This window comes from Hemitrygon akajei, chromosome 23 (assembly GCF_048418815.1).
Source record: "Hemitrygon akajei chromosome 23, sHemAka1.3, whole genome shotgun sequence".
NCBI classification, from domain to species: domain Eukaryota; kingdom Metazoa; phylum Chordata; class Chondrichthyes; order Myliobatiformes; family Dasyatidae; genus Hemitrygon; species Hemitrygon akajei.
In genome coordinates, this window is record NC_133146.1 from 2,624,004 (window position 1) to 2,649,498 (window position 25,495).

A 25,495-nucleotide genomic window follows, 5' to 3' on the forward strand; every position below is an offset into this window, starting at 1 on the left:
TATGGAGGGATATCGGCCAGGTGCAGGTCAGTGGGACTAGGCAGAAAAATGGTTCGGCAGAGCCAAGAAGGTCCAAAAGGCCTGTTTCTGTGCTGTAATGTTCTAAGGTTCTATAAACAAGTCTGGTCAAGAATACCATCTGCTTTGTCAAAGAGGGGGAAAGACCAACAGAACACCAGAAAGCAACCTGGTTGCGCTTCACTGCGCAGGACTGGAAGCTAAACGCAGACCTGGGAAAACAGCTGCAGTTTCCTCCCCACATCACAGAGACTATATTGTGTTATGTTATGACATTGTGTTATGGTCCGACTCATTGAAGCACGTTCTTATGCTTGAGCTTACCGTGCCGTGGGTAGAACGCATGGTGGAGGCCTATGAGCTGAAGAGAGCCAAGTATGAAGATCTGAAGAACAACTGCCAAAGAAGAGGCTGGAGAGCAAAATGTTGGCCTGTGCTCTGCAAAGTATACACTGCACTTGGAATCACGGGAGAGAGAAGAAGAGCCATTTCTACCACCACAGATGCAGCAGAGAAAGCATCAAGATGGCTCTGGATAAAGAGGGTGATCCATGGGTTGCTGCTAGGGCACAGGCCAGGGTCTGATCAACCCTGGTCAGGTCGCCTGGGCGAGGATGTATGATGTTGAAAGACATGAAACACCTGACGACCCCAGGTAACATCACTGATGATGTGCCCTAGCTTAGCATCATGCCGATGTTTCTCCAAGATCTTCTCCAGCCCTTAGCCTTTTCCACCTATCACCTCCCAGTTTCTTATTTCAGCTCCACCCCCACCCTCCGAGCTTGACCTATTCCGTCAACTTCTTCCCCCTTCCCCTCCCCCAACTTTTTATTCTATCATTTGCCCCCTTCCTTTCCAGTCCTGATGAAGGGTCTTGCTCCAAAAAGTCAATGGTATTCATTTCCATTGATGCTTCCTGAACTGCTGAGTTCCTCCAGCATTTTGTGTGCTGCTCTGGATTTCCAACATCTGCAGAATCTCTTGTGTTTAACCTAAAAAGGTGCTTGTATAAATGTAAATTATCAGAAAAATTCTCAAGCACACACTGCAAGCCACCCTCTCAATATCCTAGCTTTTAAACAAAGGACATGGTCTAAAACCAATTCTACTGGTTAAAGATTACATAAATAGAGAATTCTCACAAAGCTTCACGAAATAATTACTACACAAAACAGCCAGTCAGCTGAACTATGAACATGTGCTTTGTACAGCAACCCAGTCCATCCTATATCCTAATTATACCTATCCTGCACTTCCCTCTCCCCACAGTCCAGTATATTTGTTATTTTCAACTACTCATCCAGTTCCTATCTGAAAATAAATGAATGCAATACTACCTAGAAACATAGAAAACCTACAGCACAATACAGGCCCTTCAGCCCATAATGCTGTGCTGAAAATGCACTTACTTTAGAAATTACCTACAATTACCCATAGCTCTCTATTTTTCTAAGCTCCATGTATCTATCCAGGAGTCCCTTAAAAGACCCTATTGTATCCACCTCCACCGATGAAAGCCTTTTCACTCACTCAGCACTTTCTGAGTAAAAAACTTACCCCTGACATCTCCTCTGTACCTACTTCCAAGCACCTTAAAACTGTGCCCTCTCGTTTTAGTCATTTCAGCCCTGGGAAAAAGCCTCTATCCTCACAATCAATGCTTCTCATCATCTTATACACCTCTATCAGGTGACCTCTCATCCTCTGCAGGCTCCAAGGAGAAAAGGCCAAGTTCACTCAACCTATTTTCATAAGGCATGCTCTCCAATCCAGGCAATATCCTTGTAAGTATCCTCTGCACCATTTCTACAGTTTCCACGCCCTTCCTGGTGACCAGAACTGAGCACAAAACTCCAAGTGGACCAGGGTCCTATATAAGTTGTAACATTACCTCTTGGCTCCTAAACTCAATCCCACGGTTGATGAAGGCCAATACCCTTCTTAACCACAGAGACAACCCGCGCAACAGCTTTGAGTGTCCTATGGACTCGGACCTCAAGATCCCTCTGATCCTCCACACTGCCAGGAGTCTTACCATTAATACTAGAAACTGTCATCATATTTGACCTACCAAAATGAACCATTTCACACTTATCTGGGTTGAACTTCATCTGCCACTTCTCAGCCCAGTTTTGCATCCCATCAATGTTCCGCTGTAACCTCTGACAGCCCTCCACAATATCCACAACCTTTGTGCCATCAGCAAATTTACTAACCCATCCCTCCATTTCCTCATCAAGGTCATTTATAAAAATCACTAAGAGTAAGGGTCCCAGAACAGATTCCTGAGGCACACCACTCCATGCAGGCTCACCGATCTCCATGCAGAATATGACCCGTCTACAACCACTCTTTGCCTTCTGTGGGCAAGCCAATTCTGGGTCCACAAAGCAAAATCCCCTTGGATCCCATGCCTCCTTACTTTCTCAATAAGCCTTGCATGGGGTACCTTGTCAAGTGCCTTGCTGAAATCCATATACACTACATCTACTGCTCCACCTTCATCACTGTTTAGTCGCATCCTCAAAAAATTCAATCAGGCTTGTAAGGCATGACCTGCCTTTGACAAAGCAATGCTGACTCATTGGTCTAGTTTCCTGGGTTATCTACACTCCCTTTTTTGAATAAGGGAACAACATCTGCAACCCTCCAATCCTCTGGAACCTCTCCTGTCTCCATTGATAATGCAAAGATCATTGCCAGAGGCTCAACAATCTCTGCCCACACCTCCCACAGTAGCCTGGGGTACATCTCGTTCAGTCCTGGAGACTTATCCAATTTGATGCTTTCCAAAAGCTCCAGCACATCCTCTTTCTTAATGTCTATATGCTCAAGCTTTTCAGTCTGCTGTAAGTCATCCCTACCATCGCCAAGATCCTTTTCTGTAGTGAATACTGAAGCAAAGTATTCATTAAGTACCTCTGCTATCTCCTCCGGTTCCATACACAGTTTTCCACTGTCATATTTGATTGGTCCTATTCTTTCATGTCTTATCCTCTTGCTCTTCACATACATGTAGAATGCCATAGGGTTTTCTTTAATCCTGCTCACCAAGGCCTTCTCATGGCTCTCCTAATTTCATTCTTAAACTCCTTCCTGCTATCCTTATAATCTTCTAAATCTCTATCATTACGAAGTTTTTTGAAGGTAGTTTTACTCTTTTTAAGGTGGTATACTCTTGCTTTTCCTTGCATTACACCTTCATTTATGCGTTGACTCAGGTCGATATTTTAACTCAAATTTTACTAAAATGAAATTCCTTCTCCTTTTTATCTTTCAAGTGCATTGAACGTACAATATAAAAAAGCTCTCCTGTATTTCTCTCTCTGAATCCAATTAAGAAAAAAAATTGCAATGCGATATCCCATTCCCTAAAATATAGAGTTGTAACAGTTGAACAGATGACAAGAGGAGCAGGGGTTTTGCAGTCTGAGTTTAAGGACCCGATTTCAGATTTCAAGTTACCATGTGGAATCTCTTATTCCTGCAACAATCTGGCTATTCTGTGATCCACTTTCCTCTCCTCACTATCCTTCCAAAAACCCACCCAATTCATTCAGCAGTGAACCTAATTATACTTATTTTCTTACCCTTTGCTCGCTGTTCCCAGCCATTTCATCCTGCAAATCCTTTGCCCTCAGCTCGAGCTTAGTCCTCTGTTTAATCTGTTCCTGTCGTTCGTGAGTTAGTTGCTCTTTCTCTTCCTTCATTGATGAAATCTTTGCTCTCAGTTCACGTGCCACCCTCTCAATATCCTTGTTTTTGGAAAAGAGATGTTTAGTTCAAATACAATTGGCAAGACAAACAACATTCTACTTCGCACAAGATCAGTTGGATGGCACACCATAGCATAAACAAACAAGGGGAGAAAGAAAATCGAAACAACTTTCAATTGGTTGAACACAAGACAATGGAATAAGAATTCAACTTTTTTTTGCATTTAAGTAAATAAGGTAGCTTTTAATCTTATCAAATGCGTGCAGTTCGAGTTGGTTTTTAAAAGCTGGACTTCTGAATATCAAGATGTCTTAAACATTAACCACCAAAACCAAATGAAAGCAAATATGCAAGACAAAAGGCAAACATTCAAAACCTTTCTGGAATTCAGGTCAAGTTGGGAATGTTTTAGCTAACATAAATTGGTTACAGCTTAACAATTTTCATTGAGAAATCCTGAAATAATTTTTAAAAATCTGTATAATCCACCAGTGCACTTGCTAATTATACTCCAACAACTGTTAAGTCACAGGCCTGCAAGAAAAATATTACCTCCATTTTATCTCTAGCTTCTTGCTGTGCATCACGCAGCTGCCTTGACTTCTCACCACTGGTCTCTCGTTTTGCAGAAAGCTGCAGAAAGACAAAAGTTCTGTTCTAATCATCCAAATAGAAGAAATAAGTTTTAAAAGTTATAATGACCAAACCAAATACATTCTTAGTATCATCAAGAAATGTAATAGTCATAATAAATTTCACCCTAATTATACAAACCCTCATCTAGTACATTAAAAATTATTATGAAAGTAAAACCTACTATACTCCACTGAGATGGAACTAATTAAGAATAAATGCCAGGAAAGCAGAAATTCACAGAAAAAAAAAACAGGAAAAGCTAGCTTGATACCAATAGCATGAGATTTGAGATACTTTTCCCCCAATCTATTTTTTCAAGTCAACATTACACTATTCAGTACACATAGAAATAATGATGTAATGAAACTTTCCAGAGAGAAAAAGTGCAGTCACACAAATGCCCAGCTCCTTCTTACCTCATCAAGTTTGGCACGAGTCTCATTCAGTTCCTGATTGTAAATAGTATATTCCAGTGCTCTTCTCATCTTATCCCATTTTTGATATTGTGCCAACTCCTCCTTTTCATCTTCTAGTGTATGCAGACGCTCCTCGATGTACTTCAACAATTCATTAATCTTTTCTCTTTTACCCTCTGCAATACACACAGAAACTGAACATTAGAAAATCATTCTTTGAGAGAGTGCACTTAAGTTTCCTAATCCGGAGGAGACTATGATTAGAGGGAATAGTCTCAGAATAGAGCAGGGGCCTCATACCAAGGGGTATGTGGACACCAGGTTGGGAACCCCTGTAATACTGGGACATTACTTTAGAACGAAGATGAGAAGGAATTTCTTTAGCCAGAGGGTGGTGAATCTGTGGAACTCATTGCCACAGGTAGTTGTGGAGGCCAGGTCATTGGCTGTATTTAAGGTGGAGGTTGATAGGTTCTTGATTAATCACTGTGTGAAAGGTTACAGGAAGAAAGCAGGAGAATGGAGTTGAGAGGGAAATAGATCAGCCATGATGAAATGGTAGAACAGACATGATAGGTCAAATGGCCTAAATCTGCTCGTATGTCCATAAGACCATAAGACATAGGAGCAGAATTAGGCGATATCATATGGTCTAACCGCCAAAGATGGATAGCAAATTTCCAAAAAGCAATTGTACCAATATCAAAAAACTGTTTTATATTCTGAACCAAACACCAATAAAAAACCAAGCTGATGCCATCAAAATATTTTTCACAAGACCACTGCAGAAGTTTAAACGCTTACGTACTAAAGATAGATCAAAACTTAAAGTCCATAATTTACCTACAGTATTGCACCACCTAACATATTTGCATCTTTGAACCAAGCTTTTTTTTGGAAAAATGGCAAATGCAAAATTTATAGATTTTCCCCATAATGATCAGGCATCAAACTAATCCAAGTTTCAGTTTGCTTCACTAAGGTCACAGTTAGCAAGCATAAAACATCAGCAGTCAATAAGAAGGCACTAAGGACCATAGACATAGGTCACCAGCACTTTAAACATTCTGAGACCATCATTAATACTGAGAAGATCAAAGCAGATGTGACACCCTGATAACTCCCCAGTTTCTCTTCTCAATTACCATCCTATTGTTGAGAGAATAAATCATAATTAACTGCATCTCATTCATAGTTGATTGATACATAATAAGCCAAAAAGCCTCCTCTGCCTTTTGATGCTCCAACTTCAAAGAATGCAGAATAATTCAAATGGCAATGAACAAAAACAGAAGAGCTCCATCGAGAACCTAATCTACATTTTTATTTTTTAAGACAAAGTTTGAAGTAATATGTAAAAGCATAGACTTAGTTTGCTCACCAGTTTCTTTCATAAGATTGATGCTCTCCTCTTTACGTTCATCATATACTCTTGTACCAGCAACTTCCCTCAAAAGTTTCAGTCGTTGAGAGTCTGGTGCTGTTGCCATTTGATTAATCTAATCAAAACAAATACAAAAAGCTCACAAAATGCATTGTGAAGATAACCCAGAAAATACTTGTCTACAATATCAATGGAAATTACTTCTCAATATTTACTGAGGGGGGATTGTTGCTCGCTGCTGCTTATGCGTGGGAGAGGGGAGTTGGGGGGGGGTACTTTGGAGTTCTCACATTTAACTGTCGTTCATTCTTTTGGGGCACTTCTCCGTTTTCACGGAGGTTTGTGAAGTAAAAGCATTTCAAGATGTATATTGTATATATTTCTCTGACATTAAATTGGACCTTTGAACCTCTGAAAGACTGCAACAAGCTCCAAAGCCATTTTCAAGTACCACTTCAAAAAATACTATGTACTGATTACTCAGGCCGCAAGAACCTCACAACAGTGAATCCTGAACTGCACAGAGAGCAGTACGTATTTCCCCCACTCAGAAAATGGCAACACCTTGGGGAGGTGGTATGTTCAACAAACAAGCCAACTGACTAAAGGAGATATATCCCTCAGTATCAGCAAAAAATAATCAAAGTGGGATGGTGGTGGACAGGATGTGAAATGGGCAGATGACTTGAAAGTAAGCATGATGCAATTTAATACACCCAATCCTATAAATAAAAATTCTGTAATGTGTACTTTCAATTTAATATCCTTTTAAATATAATCATGTGCATGTCAAATAGGCTCTCCAAAGCTATAAAAGCATAATATTTAACAAATTTTTTATGATTTTATGTTTTATCTTTGAAAATATGATTTGCAAGTATACGTTGTATATTCCATTCAGAAAATGCTGCAACAATGCGCACAGTAATTAAGTCAATCAGCCCCTAGACCTGAAGTTGGTGATTCATGCTGAATTCATAGTGAGCAAAACAAAGCAAATATGATTCATGACTAGGTCAGCATGTTCTACCTTACCAACCTAAAAAGAATAAATAATTGATTTACAATATGAAGCTAATGCAAATACGTAAAGCTACCTTAAAATTACAGGCAGATAAAATTGATTTCTGCCCTACCCTTCTCCTTCAGGATACTTTCGAATTATCCTCTTACATTAAGCACAAATGTTTTGCATTTGTTACAAAACATTTTATGTTGCACCCTCAAGGAGATATTCTGTAGCAGATCAAAGGAGGATGGAATTTTGGAATATCACAGTGTCATTGGGCTATTAAACAACAATCTAGATTTAGTGAAAGAACCATTTTAAAGCACTAGATCCATCAATTTTCATTTCCAAATGAGTGGTTTCTGCTTGGAAATTTTAAATCAATATAGTTAATACACACTATTCCACTTCAACTTTCTTCTGTCCAAATAAAAAATTCTAAAATACAAAAATCAGCAAATTTAAACACAAAAGCTTGTGCACTGTCATTGATGAAAGGAGGGACATATGGGGGTCTACATCTGAGAGATCTGGCATTCAATGACGCTCTCAATTTTTGCTTTAATGAACAAACACTTTAACATAAAACAATTGTTTTTACTTACTTTCAACAGTTACTGTTTAAAATACTGCAATCATAATACAAATCGTAAGGCAAATATTACAAGCAGCAGAGTGAAGGGTAAATTTCAACAGGTGTGTGTATATATATATATATATATATATATATATATATATATATATATATATACACATACACACACACACAAGGGTTAGATTTTCTTTAAAATGTGGGATACGAATTGCTGAGACATCATGGTCCTCTCCAATCTAAAATCACAACCGTCAATGTGTTTGGTCTTTTTTTGCATTCTGACATTATTTTCATGTGGACAAAAGCTCCAAAGTCAAATTGCATTCACACTTACTGCACAATGCTTATGTTCATCTGTCTGAGGTAGAAAAGTGGAATGAATCATGAAGATAAGCCAGAAAAGATGTTCATTTCCTGCTACCCTGCAGATCCAGACCACTGTAAGTACCAAATCTATCAATAAATCTCCATCTCTCAACTCTATTGTTGCTTCCAGATTACCATTTGATATTCCAGGCTTCAAATTTGTTTCATTAGGAATGCAATATTGGACAATACAGCAGCAAAGCTGTTTTAATCAACAGGTTTCATTTGAACAGAAATAGCAAAGTGTAGACACAAACAGTATTCTTTTGCAGCTTGTTTTTTGAATTATAGAAATACAAGCCCTCTGGGGCATCAACAACAGCTACAGGGATATCCAGGGAATAGGTGGGAGAGTGACTAAGAAGGCTAAAGTCTGCAATACAGCACCCATGCAAAAATTATAATTTAAAACTTACATCGCCTGGATCTCTGCACCTTTTCTACCAGTTATGTTAATGTTAACTTGCATAGCTCACATTCAGTTCAAAAACACTGAGTTTTCTATTAGTCACCCCTATTTTAGTTTGCACATAAAAGGGGGACCTACCACACTAAACAATTGCACCTCTCTTGTTCCAGTGAAAATGACAGCAGCCAAAGTCTCAAGAGTAATGGACTTAATGCTTTGAGAACAGTGCATTCACCATATTAACCCTGGCAGGATGAAATAAACCCAAGGAAATGGCACTATCCATTTTTTAAAAATGTCTCCAAGATAACCTAACAACAAAACACGTATAACACTTCTTTCATGACTCACTGCATATTTCTTTAGACTACCAACAAATGAAAATGAACCTCATTGAGGATGATCAAGAACTCATACCACACTAAACCAAATTGACTTAGCTCTATATTTGGTCCAACTTAATTTGGCCGCCAGACTTAAAATATCTACTATGATGTGACTTCACTTAATGGCCACATAATTCAAGATATAAAACATTTTAAATGGTACAAATGCAGTGCTTATTGTCTAGTTCTCTGTGTCTAAGATAAAAATGAAATACAGAACTAGTTACAAAATTAAGGCCTAGTTCAACTGTCTTAAAAAAATGTTACGCCTTCATGCTCTACCTACCTTAAATTTTAGTCCCATTGCTGACAGTTTGTGTTGCTAATAAGTATCTTTCAACTCTTCAAATTTACCAAAAAATAAAGTTAAATTGTTAGATTGAATAATAGATCTTAAATGTATTGGAAAGCCATTAAAAACATTTTAAGTCAGGAAAAACTATTTGCATTTCTAAATTCTATTACCTTTCCTTGTTTGACAATATAGTAAGGATTGCTTCTGGAAAACCCAGCACTCTCCAGAAGATTCATCACATCGTTTTTCCTATTGCAACAAAAACAGGATTGAAATTTGATGAGCAAACACGAGGAAATCTGCAGATGCTGGAAATTCAAACAACACACACAAGATGCTGGTGGAACACAGCAGGCCAGGCAGCATCGATAAGGAGAAGCACTGTCAACGTTTCGGGCCGAGACGTCGACAGTGCTTCTCGTTATAGATGCTGCCTGGCCTGCTGTGTTCCACCAGCATTTTGTGTGTGTTATTAAAATTTGATGTTAAATTTAAGATTCCAGCCACATCTATAGGAGCCAGCTGAAGCAGCACATCTTGTGTGCAGTTACTAGCCTAAATAATACATTTAATAGTAAACACAACATAGTTTGCAGATGGTGGAAATGCTGCAGGAACTCAGCAGGTCAGGCAGCATTCATGGAAAAGAGTAAACCATCAACACTTCAGGCCGGACCCTTCCTCAGGACAGAGAAGGGAAAGATGCCAGAATAAAAAGATGAGGAAAGGGGAAAGAGGCTAGCTGGAAGGTGATCGGTGAAGCCAGGTGGGTGGGAAAGGTCAAGGGCTGGAAAAGAAAGAATCTGAGAGGAGAGGAGATTGAACCATAGGAGAAAGGATCTATAATAAGCAGGTGAGATGAAGTAAACGGTCAGAATGGGAAATAGAGGAGGAGGAAGAGAGAAAGGGGAACTTGTTCACTGGAAGGAGAAATCAATATTCAAGCCATCTGGTTGGAGGGTACCCAGACAGAATACAAGGTGAAGCTCCTCCACCCTGAGGGTGGCCTCATTTGGCACAAGAGGAGGCCATGGATTGACATGTCAGAACAGGAAAGGGAATCGGAATTAAAATGCTTGGGCTCTGTGAAGTCCCGCTTATGGCAGATGTTTTGTACAAATAGTGCCTCAATTTACGATGGGTCTCACCAATGTAGGAGGCAGCATCGAGAGCACTAGACACAATAGCCGACCCCAGAAAATACACAGGTGAAGTGTTGCCTCACCTGGAAGGACTATTTGGGGCCTTGAATGGAGGTGAGGAAGGAAGCGTACAAGCAGGAATAGAACTTAAGCCGTTTGCAGGGATAAGCGCTGGGTGGCCAATTAATAGGAAGAAATTAATATACAAGGAAATTACAGTGGAAGTGATCCCTGTGGAAAGCAGAATTGGGAGGGCAGTGGGAGGTAAAGATACATTTAGTGGTCGGATCTGTTTGGAGATGGCAGAAGTTGCAAAGGCAAATGTGTTGGATGTGGAGGGTGATGGGGTGGTAGGTAAGGACAAGAGGGACTCTATTAAGGTGGTTGGAAAATGGGTTGAGCGGGAAATGGAGGAGATGCGGGTGAGGACAGCATCAATAGTACAGGGAGGGAAGCCCTGTTCTTTAAAGGAGGAGGATATCTCTCATGTCCTGGAATAGAAAGCTGCATCCTGGGAACAGATGCAGTGAATGTGAAGAAATGGGGAAAAATGAAAAGCATTTTACAGGACATAGGGTAAGAAATAACCATGGGAATCAGTAGGTTTATAAAAGATGTTGGATGACAGCTTATCTCCAGAGATGGAGACAGAGAGATTGAAAAAGGGGAGGGAGGTGTCAGAGATAGACCAAGTGAATTTAAGGGCAGGATGGAGGTTAAGAGGCAAAGTTGACAAGCTCAGCATGGGTGCATGAAGCAGTGGCAATGCAATTGTCAATGTAGAGGAGGAAGAGTTGGGGAGTATAACTAGGGAAGCTTCGAACATAGACTGTTCTACATTGCCATTTAAGAGTCAGACATGGCTGGGGCTCATGCAAATGCCCATAACTATCCCCCAAGTTTGGAGAAAATGGGAGGAGTCTATGGAAAAATTGCTCTGAGTGAAGACCAGTTCTGCCAGATGGAGGACAGGGTTTTTCATCAAGGAAAAAGCTGACATCATTAAGGGCTACTTGATGGGGTGGGGGGAGTGCAGAAGCATATAGGGACTGAACATCAATGGTGAAGATGAGGTAGTTAGGGCTAGGGAATTGAAAGTTACTGAGGAGATCGAGGGCATGAGAAGTGTCGTGGATGTAGGTGGGAAAGCGCTCAACCAAGGGGGATAGAATGGAATCATGATATGAGGATATGAGTTCAGTAGGGCAGGAGCAGGCAGAGACAATACAGTCCAGTTTGTGGATCTTGGTTAAGAGGTAGAAGCAAGCAGTGTGGGGTAAGGGAACTATGAGTTTGGTGGCAGAGATAGGGGTTCTCCAAAGTAGATGAGGCCAGTAATGATGTCAGAGAAAGTTTTCTGATGGTGTGGTCCTCCTCAAGGGGTAGGTACGAGGAAGTATCTAAGAGTTGCTGCCTAGCCTCAGTGGGCCACACAACAGCACCCGCTTTGCATGTTTGATGGTAAGGCTGGGATTAGTGCGGAGGGCAATGCATTCAGAAATAAGGTTTGAGGAGGAGAGAAGTGTTGAAGTCAACGCAACTGATGCTTCATCAACAATTCAAGATGAAAAGATCCAGAAAATAATATATCCTCACTCAATAATTCAGTGAGTTCTGGTTGATTAAGAAACACCGGGACCAGTACATTTTAGCCCAACTAAGTGGTTGTCCCAATTAGCTAGTTTAATGGAAATAGTTAAAAAGGTATAAAAAACAAACTAAAATTTAACTAGTAACAAATTATGTATTAAAATTTAATACAGAATAAATTAGAACACTACCAATACTACTACAGTACTATAAAACTATGTATTACTTTCTAATAGTTAAATACAGAGGAAATCACACAGTGTACACTGCCATGTTCTTTTCATTGACTGTAAATGAATCAGAATCAGGTTTAGTATCACTGGCATATATTGTGAAATTTGTTGGTGCAGTATTGCATTGATTCTATTGTGGTTATTATTCTATCATGGATTTATTAACTATGCCCAGAAGAAAGTGAATTTCAGGGTTGTATATGGTGACATATATGTTCTTTAATAAATATACTTTGAACTTTTTTCTTGCAACTGTCCAGCTGATGCCAAGGTGGCACAGGATGTTCCCTGTGAAAACTCTCACTGTCCTTAGGCTGTAAAAATTGTTTGTTGCTTCATTTTACAGCGAAGATAATCAATAAGTATTTGTTTGTTACTGGTGGGGTTAAAGAATTGAGCAGTGGCACTGCATACCACATGCCAACAAATTTTTTATCACGTGCCATAGGTTCACCACCTTACTCTGGGCAATTTCACAGAACAGTTAAGAACAACTACATTGGAGTGGGACTGAACAAGTAAGAATGCCAAATTTGCTTCCCTAAGACATAAATCAGTTGGGACTTTTCTATCAATCTAATACCTTCATGGTCATGAGCCATAAGCAATTTTACTGATGTACTTTGAACTGAAATAATATTACTCAAATCAAAATCCAAATTCTCTTTCTTTGAATTATTAGTCCAATCCACTGGCATAATAGTGTAGCAATATTAACATACTTCATTTATCAGTATCTGACAACATACTTAAAAACTTATGGTTACCTTCTGGATGTGCAAATAATAACATAAAAGTATTATGCTATTTCCTTAGTACAGTTTTCTCAAAAAGCTGAAATGGAAAAAAATTTAGAAACCTACGTCACCATTTTCTTGTCCAGAAAGTACTGATCCTTCTTTGCTCCAATGACACGACGAAGAGAAACCTCCTCTTTGTCAATCTATAAATGAAATAGACAACACTTCAAAAATTATAAATTGCGCTATAACAACTCATTTCTGCATATCTTAAGCAAGTCAATAAAATAATACCTCAATCACGACAATTACTTACAAGTTCAGCTACAAAACCACTGATCTTGGTTTAGTAAACTTGCTCTATTTCAATGAAGATTCACATGTGTACAACTCTTGCAAAGCAATGATAGAACAAGAACTACACTCAATTCCTAATTCATTCCTTGCTAATATTATAAGAACATACGAAATTGGCCTGTCAAGCTGGCTCTGCTGAAATGGCTAATCAGGCTCAATGGGTCTATTTGCTTCTAAGACCATGGCTGATCTAGCCAAGGATTTAACTTCACCTACTTGCCTTTTCCTCATAACCACAATTGCTTGCTGTGCAAAAATCTATCTGTGTCTTAAAAATATTTAATATTTTTAATATTGCCTCTACCGCTTCCCTGGGCAGAGTATTCCATAGATTCACTACTTTCTGGGAAAAGCTGCTTATCCTCATCTCATCCTAAAGCAGACTACCAACGCAGTCACACATGAAAAGCCTGGTCTACCTAATACAGGATTTTCAGAACATCACATTTTGGTCCATCACATTCATGCACAAACATAAACACACACAAAAACAGTGCAGCGTAACATGTTTCATCTTATCAAAACACAAAATACTCTGTTGTTCATTTACTCAAGTGAGAGGATTAAACTTTCCCACCCAACTTAGGAGGTCACAACCCTAAGTATATTTAGGCTTACACATCTTACTGCCACGGGAACATGAGAGAATACTCATGTTTGAACATTTGGTAACAGCACCTTGACAATGACTTCAATTAGTGAAGCCTGGCTTTCAGACTATATTTCCCTCTTGACTAAAAGGCAGATTTAAAAAGTTCCCCCTCAGCAGAAAGCAGACACGACTCTCAACGCAGAATTTACTTACAGGTAACCTGTTGTCCGAATTGTCAAATATTATTTCAACAAATGCAGAAATAACACGAGGTCCAGTTCCTTCCTAAAAGGACAGTTAGAACTTATGTTTGAATAACTCAAGGATAAATTGTGGAAAACACACACTGTTACAAAGCCAAACATACAGAAGTTAAAATATCCACATATTTATTTCAAAAACTGAAAAATAATTGGAAAATATAAAATAACCAACATGCTAGAAATCAAACAAACAGAAAATGCTACAAAACTCAGGTCAGGCAGCATCCAGGGAAACAGAGACAATTAATGTGTCAGATCAGAGACTCTTGATGTGATACTGTGCTCTCAGTTCTTCCAGTAGTTTATGTTTAACTCCAGATTCAAGCATCTACAGTCTTGAGTATCTCCTGCTGAATTTTTCCAGCATTTTCTGAGTTTAATCAGGAAAAATAGGTTGAATAGCTTCCCTAATTAAGTATAATAGGGAATTAAATTTTTTTTTACAACTACATAATTCTTCAGATAAGCATTTAGATTTTACAATGCATTGAGAAAAGAAAATTAACCCCAAAACATAGCTCCATTTCTTTAACCAAAGCTAGCACTAGGCCCAGAATTACAGGACTCTCTATCACATTATTCCTCAAGTCTGCCAAGCAGAAACTAAGAGAAGGATGAGTTTGCCTCAATAATTAGAAGGGCTTCACAATAATTCACATATTTAAATATGAATCACACAGATAAATGAACAATCCCCTCAAAATGAAAGTGTACAACATATTTCAGTTAATTAATAATCATGATCAGAAATTAGCCTGCAGAAGTAAACACTTACATGCAGCAGAGCAAGCCTCTGCTCTGGACGAAGGTGGCTGAACTCATCACTAAGTACAAACTGAATAGCTACAAGTATGGAGGAAAGAGAGAGAGAGCAGAAAAAATTGAAAAGTAGAAAATATAAGTTACATCAAATAGATCAATTTAAACTCCTGACCTGACTGTAGCCTGAAGTCTTCACTCCCAGCTACCAACATTAACCTTTCACTCCTTTGCTCATCACAAACATAGCCATGTCTTAAATAAGGGCTCAAAAACTCAGTTTCCATCACCCTTCAAGAAAGGCAGCTCCAAAGACTTAGAACCTTAAAAGAAAGCATTTTACCTTATGTCTTAAACAGGCATTTTTTAATTATAAATGCTGAATACTAATTTGATTCTCCCACATTAGAAACTTCTTCATCCTGTCAAGACTGTTCGGAATTTTAAATACTTCAATCAAGTAATTTCTCATTTTTCTTCCCTTGTCAGACAACCTAAGCATTGCATTTGTCTCTACAATTGTGGAGTGCAGTTTCCCCTACTAAGTCAATGAACTAGTTCTATCACATCATATTGTAAATCCACAGAAAAAGTGTGCTAGAAAAAATACAAGACAAGTTCACTGTAGAAACATTCCACATTCCTAAAGTCCATGAGGGTTATCGTATTAGCTCACAAGGTTACAGTTTACATGAAGTACATCCTAAAATTTCAATTTCTAAGTAACAGCAAATCCTAAATAAAGGATTCGATCTTACCATAGAAGAAGTTACTTTTTCCAGATCCATTTCGACCAACTAAACAGAAAAATTATAAATGTTAATATCCTATATTCCATTAGTTAATAGCATTGCACAAGGTTTCAGCTTTAATAGCAATAAATCAAGAAAAAAACATTACAGGGAAAAACATTACAGAAAGAGGGTATGTCTAATTAAATGGTTTGAAGGAAAAATGCCCACTTTTTCCAATTCAGACCTTATCTGCCTACACTGCAGACAAATGCAAAGTACCCATTAAGTTCATCTACCATTTCTTTGTCCCTCGTTACTACCTCACCAGCATCATTTTCCAGTGCTCCAATATCAACTCTTACCTCCCTTTTACTCTTTATAACTGGAAAAAACTTTTAGTATCCTGCTTTATATAATTGGCTAGTCTGCCCTCATATTCCATCTTTTCCCTTCTTATAGATTTTTAATTGCCTTTTGTTGGATTTTATAAGTTTTCCATTCATCCAACTTACTACTCACTTTTGCTACCTCATATGCCCTTTCTTTGGCTTTTATGCTGTCATTAACTTCCTTTGTCAATGACGGTTGCCAACCCCTGCCATTTGAGAACTACTTCCTCTGCGGGACGTATGTATCCTGCACCTTGTGAAATATTCTCCGACCCTTCAGCCACCTCTGCTCTGCCATCATCTTCCTCCTCTCATGCCTCTGTAATTCCTTTATTCCATTGCGATACTTATACATGTGAGTTATGCTCCTCCTTCTCAAATTGCAGTACTATGATCACTGCCTCCTAAGGGTTCCTTTACATTAAACTCCCTAATATGATCTGGGTTATTACGCAACACCCAATCTAAGATAGCCTTTCCCTGAGTAAGCTCAAGCACAAGGTGCTCTGAAAAGCCATCTCATAGGCTTCCCTTTCTCTGCTGTGTGTCTTTTAAGAAAATAAAACTTAGTAGCCATCTGGCATCAGCAAAATCCCATAAAATACAAAATGAAACAGCTAACCAGTTGCCAGCATTGGAGGAAAACGGGAGTCTATACAGAGCAGTGGACCTACCCATTCCCATCACACGTACAGCTCTCCTCAGCATGAAAGACTTTCACAACAGGAAATATCTCAAGAAGGCAACATCCACTTCAGGGATCCCCCAATATCTGGGCCAAGCTCTCTTCTTGATGCTATCATCAAGCAAAAGGTACAAGTTTGAAAACCCACACCTCAAGGTTCAACCACAGCTATTTCCCTATCACCATTGGGTTTTTAAATAAACCTACATACCCTAATAATTACTTGGACTTTATTTCTATTTCAATTTTCCTTGTGTAACTTACGTATAATTTATTTTAAATTAAATTTACATTAATATATTTGCCTTGCTTATAATGTATAGTGCTGCTAATTTTCATAGCATTTATGCATGTACAGCTCTAACAATAAACATGAACATTATCCTCCGTCCTCCTAAAAGTATTTTGAAACTCCATTACTTGGCATTCTTGGGACTTTGGTCAAGCCAGTCTGGCAGATTTTTCTGATTTTTGAAAACTACTCCTATCGATACACATTTATTTCATTTTTTGAAGTTACACGATGGTATCATAAATTTACCAGTGAACCTGAACAAGTTTAAAGTTAAGAGTGTAACTAGAAACCAGTAAACCAGACAAATTTACCGTAGATTCCGGATTATAAGCCGCTACTTTTTTCCCACATTTTGAACAGCTTTGAACTCTGCGGCCTTTAATCCAGAGCGGCTAATACATGTTTTTTTTTCATGCCGCCTCGTAAACATTTTGCCTCGTAACAGTAGACCAATAAAATTGATGAGTAGTTCACAGAGGTCCAATGAAATTGTACGATAAATCAAGCGCACTTTCACAATTAAATTATTGTAAATCAGTCATTTGTACTCACCCTCATCAACATGGAAAACACTCGAAGAAAAGCATTGTGCTGCCTTTATGGCAGTTACTTAGTTTATAATATTTTCTCTTAGTAATTCATTTGTTAGTTAAAGTTAGAAGTGTTTTAACTACGTATATTTGTTTTCTGTACTACATCCCGGGATGCTATGACGTCACACCCGGTTTCGCCGCGTCTTGTGGGATATATACGGGAAGGTGGGGGCATTACGCGAGCGCATCAGACCCGATTAGACCCGATCGCGTTACGCGAGCGCGTCAGACCCGAGCGCATCAGACCCGATCGCGTTACGCGAGCGCGTCAGACCCGAGCGCGTCAGACCCGATCGTGTTACGCGAGCGCATCAGACCCGAGCGAAAACGCTGCTTTTAAGTTAAAGGCGATCAATAACTTTTCCTGGTAGGCTGCAGTATATATATTTTTACCAGTCGCTAGGAGATATTGGAATGTTGTTCGTGCTGTTCAGTAAAAAAGTATATGCAACGTAATTTGTGTTACCGATACGTATGTATATTTAAAAGTAGCGGTGCGGCCTAAAATCCGGTGCGGCCTTTACAATTAAAAAATTGATCTTATTTCTAAAATTAGAGCCAGCGGCTTTTAATCAGGTGCGCTCTGTAGTCCGGAATCTACGGTAATCAGGCAATAAATAAAACGATAGCAGATCATGAGAATTTTACTGCAGTACTGGATCCATTGCGACACATGAATGACCAGATAAACAATTAAGACCTTAAACAATGGCCACCCTCTATGCTCCAACAATCAACTTCCAATATGTTTGAAAGTGCTACTGTGAGGGGAACCCAGTGGTGATGTTTCCAATAAGATCAGACTCGCTACTGGCAATGAGAGAACCAAGGCTTGAAACAGTCAGGATATTTTCTATCTACATATTTTAAGGAAGGCTTAAAATCAGAAACTACTCTATTCCAATTTCAACTTGGTGATTTAGGTAAATTTGATTTTCACACTTAAGTACAAGACCCTGCTGTCCCCTCACTGGACCCCCTGCAGTTTACGTACTGTCCCAACCGCTCAACAGATGACACCATTACCATCACCCTCCACCTGGCCTTAATCCACCTGGACAAAAAAGACACATACGTTCCGATGCTGCTCATAGACTTCAGTCCTCAGTCAGTACTGAGGAGACCTCAGTCAGTCCGGATCAGGAACAGCATCTCCAACACCATCACACTGAGCACGGGGCTCCCCAGGGCTGCGTGCTTAGTCCACTGCTGTTCACTCTGCTCACCCATGACTGTGATGCAACACACAGCTCGAACCATATCATCAAGTTCGCCGATGACACGACCGTGGTGGGTCTCATCAGCAAGAACAACGAGTCAGCTTACAGAGAGGAGGTGCAGCGGCTAACGGACTGGTGCAGAGCCAACAACCTGTCTCTTAATGTGAGCAAAACAAAAGAGATGGTTGTTGACTTCAGGAGGGCACAGAGCAACCACTCCCCGCTGAACATCGATGGCTCCTCGGTAGAGATCATAAAGAGCAACAAATTTCTTGGTGTTCACCTGGCGGAGAATCTCACCTGGTCCCTCAACACTAGCTCCATAGCAAAGAAAGCCCAGCAGCGTCTCTACTTTCTGCGAAGTCTGAGGAAAGTCCATCTCCCACCCCCCATCCTCATCACATTCTACAGGGGTTGCATTGCGAGCATCCAGAGCAGCTGCATCACTGACTGGTTTGGAAATTGCACCATCTCGGATCGCAAGACCCTGCAGCGGATAGTGAAGTCAACTGAGAAGATCATCAGGGTCTCTCTTCCTGCCATCATGGACATTTACACTACACGCTGCATCCGCAAAGGAAACTGCATTATGAAGGACCCCATGCACCCCTCATACAATCCCTTCTCCCTCCTGCAGTCTGGGAAAAGACTCCAAAGCATTTGGGCTCTCACGGCCAGACTATGTAACAGTTTCTTCCCCAAGCTATCAGACTCCTCAATACCCGAAGCCTGGACTGACACCTTGCCCTATTGTCCTGTTTATTATTTATTGTAATGCCTGCACTGTTTTTGTGTACTTTATGCAGTCCTGTGTAGGTCTGTAGTCTAGTGTAGCTTTCTCTGTCTTGTTTTTTTTAACGTAGTTCAGTCTAGTTTTTTGTACTGTGTCATGTAACACCATGGTCCTGAAAAATGTTGTCTCATTTTTACTATGTACTGTACCAGCAGTTATGGTCGAAATGACAATAAAAGTGACTTGACTTGACATATTGCATGCAATTCAGTGAGAACCAGATGTGTTCAAACAGCAATTTACAACTAAAAGCACGGTTTATATCCATGCAATACAATTATTTGAAGTTATCAGGGAACTTAAAACAAAATAACTGGACAACTACTTTTTTGATTACTAAGCTCAGAAACTCACCTATAACGTTGTGCTTGGAGCTAAAGGGATCAACAATTGTTTGATCCCTGTAGCTGCGAAAACCCTGGATAATTACCTGAAAGAAAATGTGTAATTAGAACTATTTTGCAGTATTGTAAAATTAAATTTCATATTTAGATTTCAGATTTAAATTTCATGTAAGATTCAATGCACAGGGCAAGAACAACTTCAAAACAAAACAAAATCCATCATAATTCTTGTTCTACAACAGAACTCATTTAAAGAAATTACTTAAATCAAAACAAGTGCTCATGAACTTTTGTATATAACCATATAACAACTACAGCATGGAAACAGGCCATTTCGCCCCTTCTAGTCCATGCCAAATGTTTACTCTCACCTAGCCCCACTGGCCTGCACTCAGCCCATAACCCCCCATTCCGTTCCTGTCCATATACCTATCCAATTTTTTTTTAAATGACAAAATTGAACCGGCCTCTACCACTTCTACTGGAAGCTCGTTCCACACAGCTTCCACAAAAAAGTTCCCCCCTTGTGTTACCCGTAAACTTTTGCCCCCTGTCAACTCATGTCCTCTCGTTTGAATCTCCCCTACTCTCAATGGAAAAAGCCTATCCACATCAAATCGATCTATCCCCCTCATAATTTTAAATACCTCTATCAAGTCCCCCCTCAACCTTCTACGCTCCAAAGAATAAGGACCTAACTTGTTCAACCTTTCTCTGTAACTTAGGTGCTGAAACCCAGGTAACATTCTAGTAAATCTTCTCTGTACTCTCTCTATTTTGTTGACATCTTTCCTATAATTCGGTGATCAGAACTATACACAATACTCCAAATTTGGCCTCACCAATGCATCGTACAATTTTAACATTACATCCCAACTCCTATACTCAATCACGAGGAAATCTGCAGATGCTGGAAATTCAAACAACACACACAAAATGCTGGTAGAACACAGCAGGTCAGGCAGCATCGACAGGGAGAAGCACTGTCGTCGTTTCGGGCCGAGACCCTTTGTCAGGACTAACCTAAAGGAAAGAGATTTGAAAGTAGTGCGGGGAGGGGGAAATGCGAAATGATAGGAGAAGAGCAGAGGGGGTGGGATGAAGCTATGAGCTGGAAAGGTGATTGGCGAAAGTGATACAGAGCTGAAGGGAAAGGATCATGGGACAGGAGGCCTCAGGAGAAAGAAAGGGGGAGGGGGGGAGCACCAGAGGGAGATGGAGATCAGGCAAACAACTAAATATGTCAGGGATGGGGTAAGAAGGGGAGGAGAGGCATTAACGGAAGATAGAGAAGTCAATGTTCATGCCATCAGGTTGGAGGCTACCAAGCCGGTATATAAGGTGTTGTTCCTCCAACCTGAGTTTGGATTCATTTTGACAGTAGAGCAGGCCATGGATAGACATATCAGAATGGGAATGGGACGTGGAATTAAAATGTGTGGCCACTGGGAGATGCTGTTTTTTCTGGCGGACCGAGCGTAGGTGCTCAGCGAAACGGTCTCCCAGTCTGCGTCGGGTCTCACCAATATATAAAAGGCCACACCGAGAGTACCGGACACAGTATACCACACCAGCCGACTCACAGGTGAAGTGTCGCCTCACCTGGAAGGACTGTCTGGGGCCCTGAATGGTAGTGAAGGAGGAAGTGTAAGAGCAGGTGTAGCACTTGTTCCGTTTACAAGGATAAGTGCCAGGAGGGAGATCGGTGGGAAGGGATGGGGGGGGGGGGGGGGAGTGGACAAGGGAGTCGTGTAGGGAGCGATCCCTGCGAAAAGCAGAAGGGGGGGGGGGGAGGGAAAAATGTGTTTGGTAGTGGGATCCCGTTGGAGGTGGCGGAAGTTACAGAGAATTATACGCTGGACCTGGAGGCTGGTGGGGTGGTAGGTAAGGACAAGGGGAACTCTATCCCAAGTGGGGTGGCGGGTGGATGGGGTGAGGGCAGATGTGCGGGAAATGGGAGAGATGCATTTGAGAGCAGAGTTGATGGTGGACGAAAGGAAGCCCCTTTGTTTAAAAAAGGAAGACATCTTCGTCCTGGAATGAAAAGCCTCATCTTGAGAGCAGATGCGGCGGAGACGGAGGAATTGTGAGAAGGGGATAGCCTTTTTGCAAGAGACAGGGTGGGAAGAGGAAAAGTCCAGGTAGTTGTGAGAGTCTGTAGGCTTATAGTAGATATCAGTAGATAGGCTGTCTCCAGAGATGGAGACAGAAAGATCAAGAAAGGGGAGGGAGGTGTCGGAAATGGACCAAGTAAATTTGAGGGCAGGGTGAAAGTTGGAGGCAAAGTTAATGAAGTCGACGAGCTCAGCATGCGTGCAAGAGGCAACGCCAATGCAGTCGTCGATGTAGCGAAGGAAAAGAGGCGGATGGATAACAGTATAGACTTGGAACATGGACTGTTCCACAAAGCTAACAAAAAGGCAGGCATAACTGGGACCCATACGGGTGCCCATGGCTATACCCTTGGTTTGGAGGAAGTGGGAGGAGCCAAAGGAGAAATTGTTGAGAGTAAGAACTAATTCCGCTAGACGGAGGAGAGTGGTGGTAGAGGGGAATTGGTTAGGTCTGGAATCCAAAAAGAAGCAAAGAGCTTCGAGACCATCTCGGTGGGGGATGGAGGTATATAGGGACTGGACGTCCATGGTGAAAATAAGACGGTGGGGGCCAGGGAACTTAAAATCACTGAAAAAATTCAAAGCATGAGAAGTGTCACGAACATAGGTGGGAAGAGATTGAACAAGAGGGGATAAGACAGTGTCAAGGTATGCAGAAATTAGTTCAGTGGGGCAGGAGCAAGCTGAGACAATAGGTCTACCTGGACAGGCAGGTTTGTGGATCATGGGTAGGAGGTAGAAACGGGAAGTGCGGGGTGTGGGAACTATGAGGTTGGTGGCAGTGGATGGGAGATCCCCAGAGCTGATAAGGTTGGTGATGGTATAGGAGACACTCAATGCTCTGATTTATAAAGGCCAGCATACCAAAAGCTTTCTTCACCACCCTATCCACATGAGATTCCACCTTCAGGGAACTATGCACCATTATTTCTAGATCACTCTGTTCTACTGCATTCTTCAATGCCCTACCATTTACCATTAATGTCCTATTCTGATTAGTCCTACCAAAATGTAGCACCTCACACTTATCAGTATTAAATTCCATCTGCCATCGTTCAGCCCACTCTTCTAACTGGCATAAATCTCTCTGCAAGCTTTGAAAACCTACTTCATTATCCACAATGCCACCTATCTTAGTATTATTTGCATACTTACTAATCCAATTTACCACCCCATCATCCAGATCATTAATGTATATGACAAACAACATTGGACCCAGTACAGATCCCTGAGGCACACCACTAGTCACCGGCCTCCAACCTGACAAACAGTTATCCACCACTACTCTCTGGCATCTCCCATCCAGCCACTGTTGAATCCATTTTACTACTTCCATTCAATACCTAATGATTGAACCTTCCTAACTAACCTTCCGTGTGGAACCTTTGTCAAAGGCCTTACTGAAGTCCATATAGACAACATCCACTGCTTTACCCTCATCAACTTTCCTCATAACCTCTTCAAAGAATTCAATAAGATTTGTCAAACATTACCTTCCACGCACAAATCCACGTTGACTGTTCCTACTCAGACCCTATCTATCCATATAATTATATATACCATCTCCAAGAATACTTTCCATTAATTTACGTCAAACTTACAGGCCAATAATTACTAGGTTTACTCTTAGATCCCTTTTTAAACAATGGAACCACATGAGCAATACGCCAATCCTCCGGCACCATCCCCGTCTCTAATGACATTTGAAATATTTCTGTCAGAAATATTTCTGCTATTTCTACACTAACTTCCCTCAAGATCCTAGGGAATATCCTGTCAGGACCCGGAGATTTATCCACTTTTATATTCCTTAAAAGCGCCAGTACTTCTTTAATCATCATAGTTTCCATAATTTCCCTACTTGTTTCCCTTACCTTACACAATTCAATATCCTTCTCCTTAGTGAATATCGAAGAAAAGAAATTGTTCAAAATCATCCCCATCTCTTTTGGCTCCGCACATAGCTATCCATTCTGATTCTTTAAGGGACAAATTTTATCCCTCACCAACCTTTTGCTATTAATGTAACTGTAGAAACGCTTTGGATTTATTTTCACCTTACTTGCCAAAGCAACCTAAAAGATTCTTTATATTCCTCAAGCACCTCTTTTACTCCATGCTGCCTATATTTATTGTAGATCTCCCTCTTTTTCCGAACCAAGTTTCCAATATCCCTTGAAAACCATGGCTCTCTCAAACTTTTAACTTTTCCTTTCAACCTAACAGGAACATAAAGATTCAGTACCCTCAAAATTTCACCTTTAAATGACCTCCATTACATCCTTCCTATAAAACAAATTGTCCCAATCCACTCCTTCTAAATCCTTTCGCATCTCCTCAAAGTTAGCCTTTCTCCAATCAAAAAACTCAACCCTGGGTCCAGTCCTATCCTTCTCCATAATTATATTGAAACTAATGGCATTGTGATCCTGGACGTGAAGTGCTCCCCAACGCATACTTCCGTCACCTGACCTACCTCATTCCTTATCAGGAGATCCAGCACTGCCCCTTCTCTAGTTGGTACCTCTATGTATTGCTGTATATGACTTGGACTTGGCTATTTTTTAAAAAATGCATTAGCAATTAGACAAGAATGATCAGAAAACCAAGCAAGCTGTTGCTAAGACCGCTTACTATGAAGTTGTATGTACTTACATTATTTTACCATTTCCAAAATTTCATAGGTTAGAAATATACCTCTACCTTATATGCACAATTGCCCCGATTCTGCTCTCAAAGATTTGAACTAACCCATGATGCTCATACACTTTGCAAAATCACCTATAACCTCTGCAAGCCTCTCCCCAAAACCCATAGAAAATAAAAAGGCTTTTTCCAACCAATCATAAACAAAATAGGGCTCATGAGAGCATAACCCACATAAATACTCCTCTTTAATGAAGAAACCATGGAGTGGGTGATTGTCTTGTAGGTCACCTGTGCCTAGTCTGCATCTCCCATGCAACTGCCCCTTAAAATCAATACTCAACTGTAATCTTTTGTCTGTGGCCTCCTGCACCGTAATATTGAGGAGCAACTCAAGCTCAAAGAACAACACTCCATTATCCATCTGACAGTTTGCTATCTTCCGTACACATCAGCAAATTCCCCAATTCTACACAATACGATCTTCTTGACATTTTATGAACCACTTCTGCCCACCAGCTTTTTCTTTTCTCTGGTTATAGGATGGGGCAGAATTCATGGGATGAGCCATGTTGGTGCGTTGCAAAATCAATGCAGATAAAGTTGGAGTGAGCAATTCAGAGAGGAGTCAAGGCAGAGGAGTTTTGATGCCCGACTGCTAGGTTAGATCACTCTAAGCGCTGAACCAATTTGGAGAGGTCGAGAACAGCTTGCTGGGTGGCACTGTCTAGGCCCAGAGCATGCCACAGGGCCCAGGTCCTAACGTGAGGCA

General features: G+C 40.5%; 1 protein-coding gene across 1 annotated transcript in view; it reads right to left on the bottom strand.

Moving 5' to 3' along the window:
- Positions 1–25,495, bottom strand: part of smc3 (structural maintenance of chromosomes 3) — a 122,323-nt gene that overhangs the window by 90,976 nt on the left and 5,852 nt on the right. Inside the window, exons 2-11 of the mRNA XM_073026853.1 lie at positions 19,974–20,049; positions 15,669–15,707; positions 14,927–14,994; positions 14,102–14,173; positions 13,063–13,142; positions 9,405–9,483; positions 6,172–6,289; positions 4,791–4,966; positions 4,291–4,371; positions 3,612–3,776 (exon numbers count right to left, since the gene is read on the bottom strand). Of these exons, the coding sequence (XP_072882954.1) occupies positions 3,612–3,776; positions 4,291–4,371; positions 4,791–4,966; positions 6,172–6,289; positions 9,405–9,483; positions 13,063–13,142; positions 14,102–14,173; positions 14,927–14,994; positions 15,669–15,707; positions 19,974–20,049 (954 nt within the window). The remainder of the gene's footprint in view (positions 1–3,611; positions 3,777–4,290; positions 4,372–4,790; positions 4,967–6,171; positions 6,290–9,404; positions 9,484–13,062; positions 13,143–14,101; positions 14,174–14,926; positions 14,995–15,668; positions 15,708–19,973; positions 20,050–25,495) is intronic.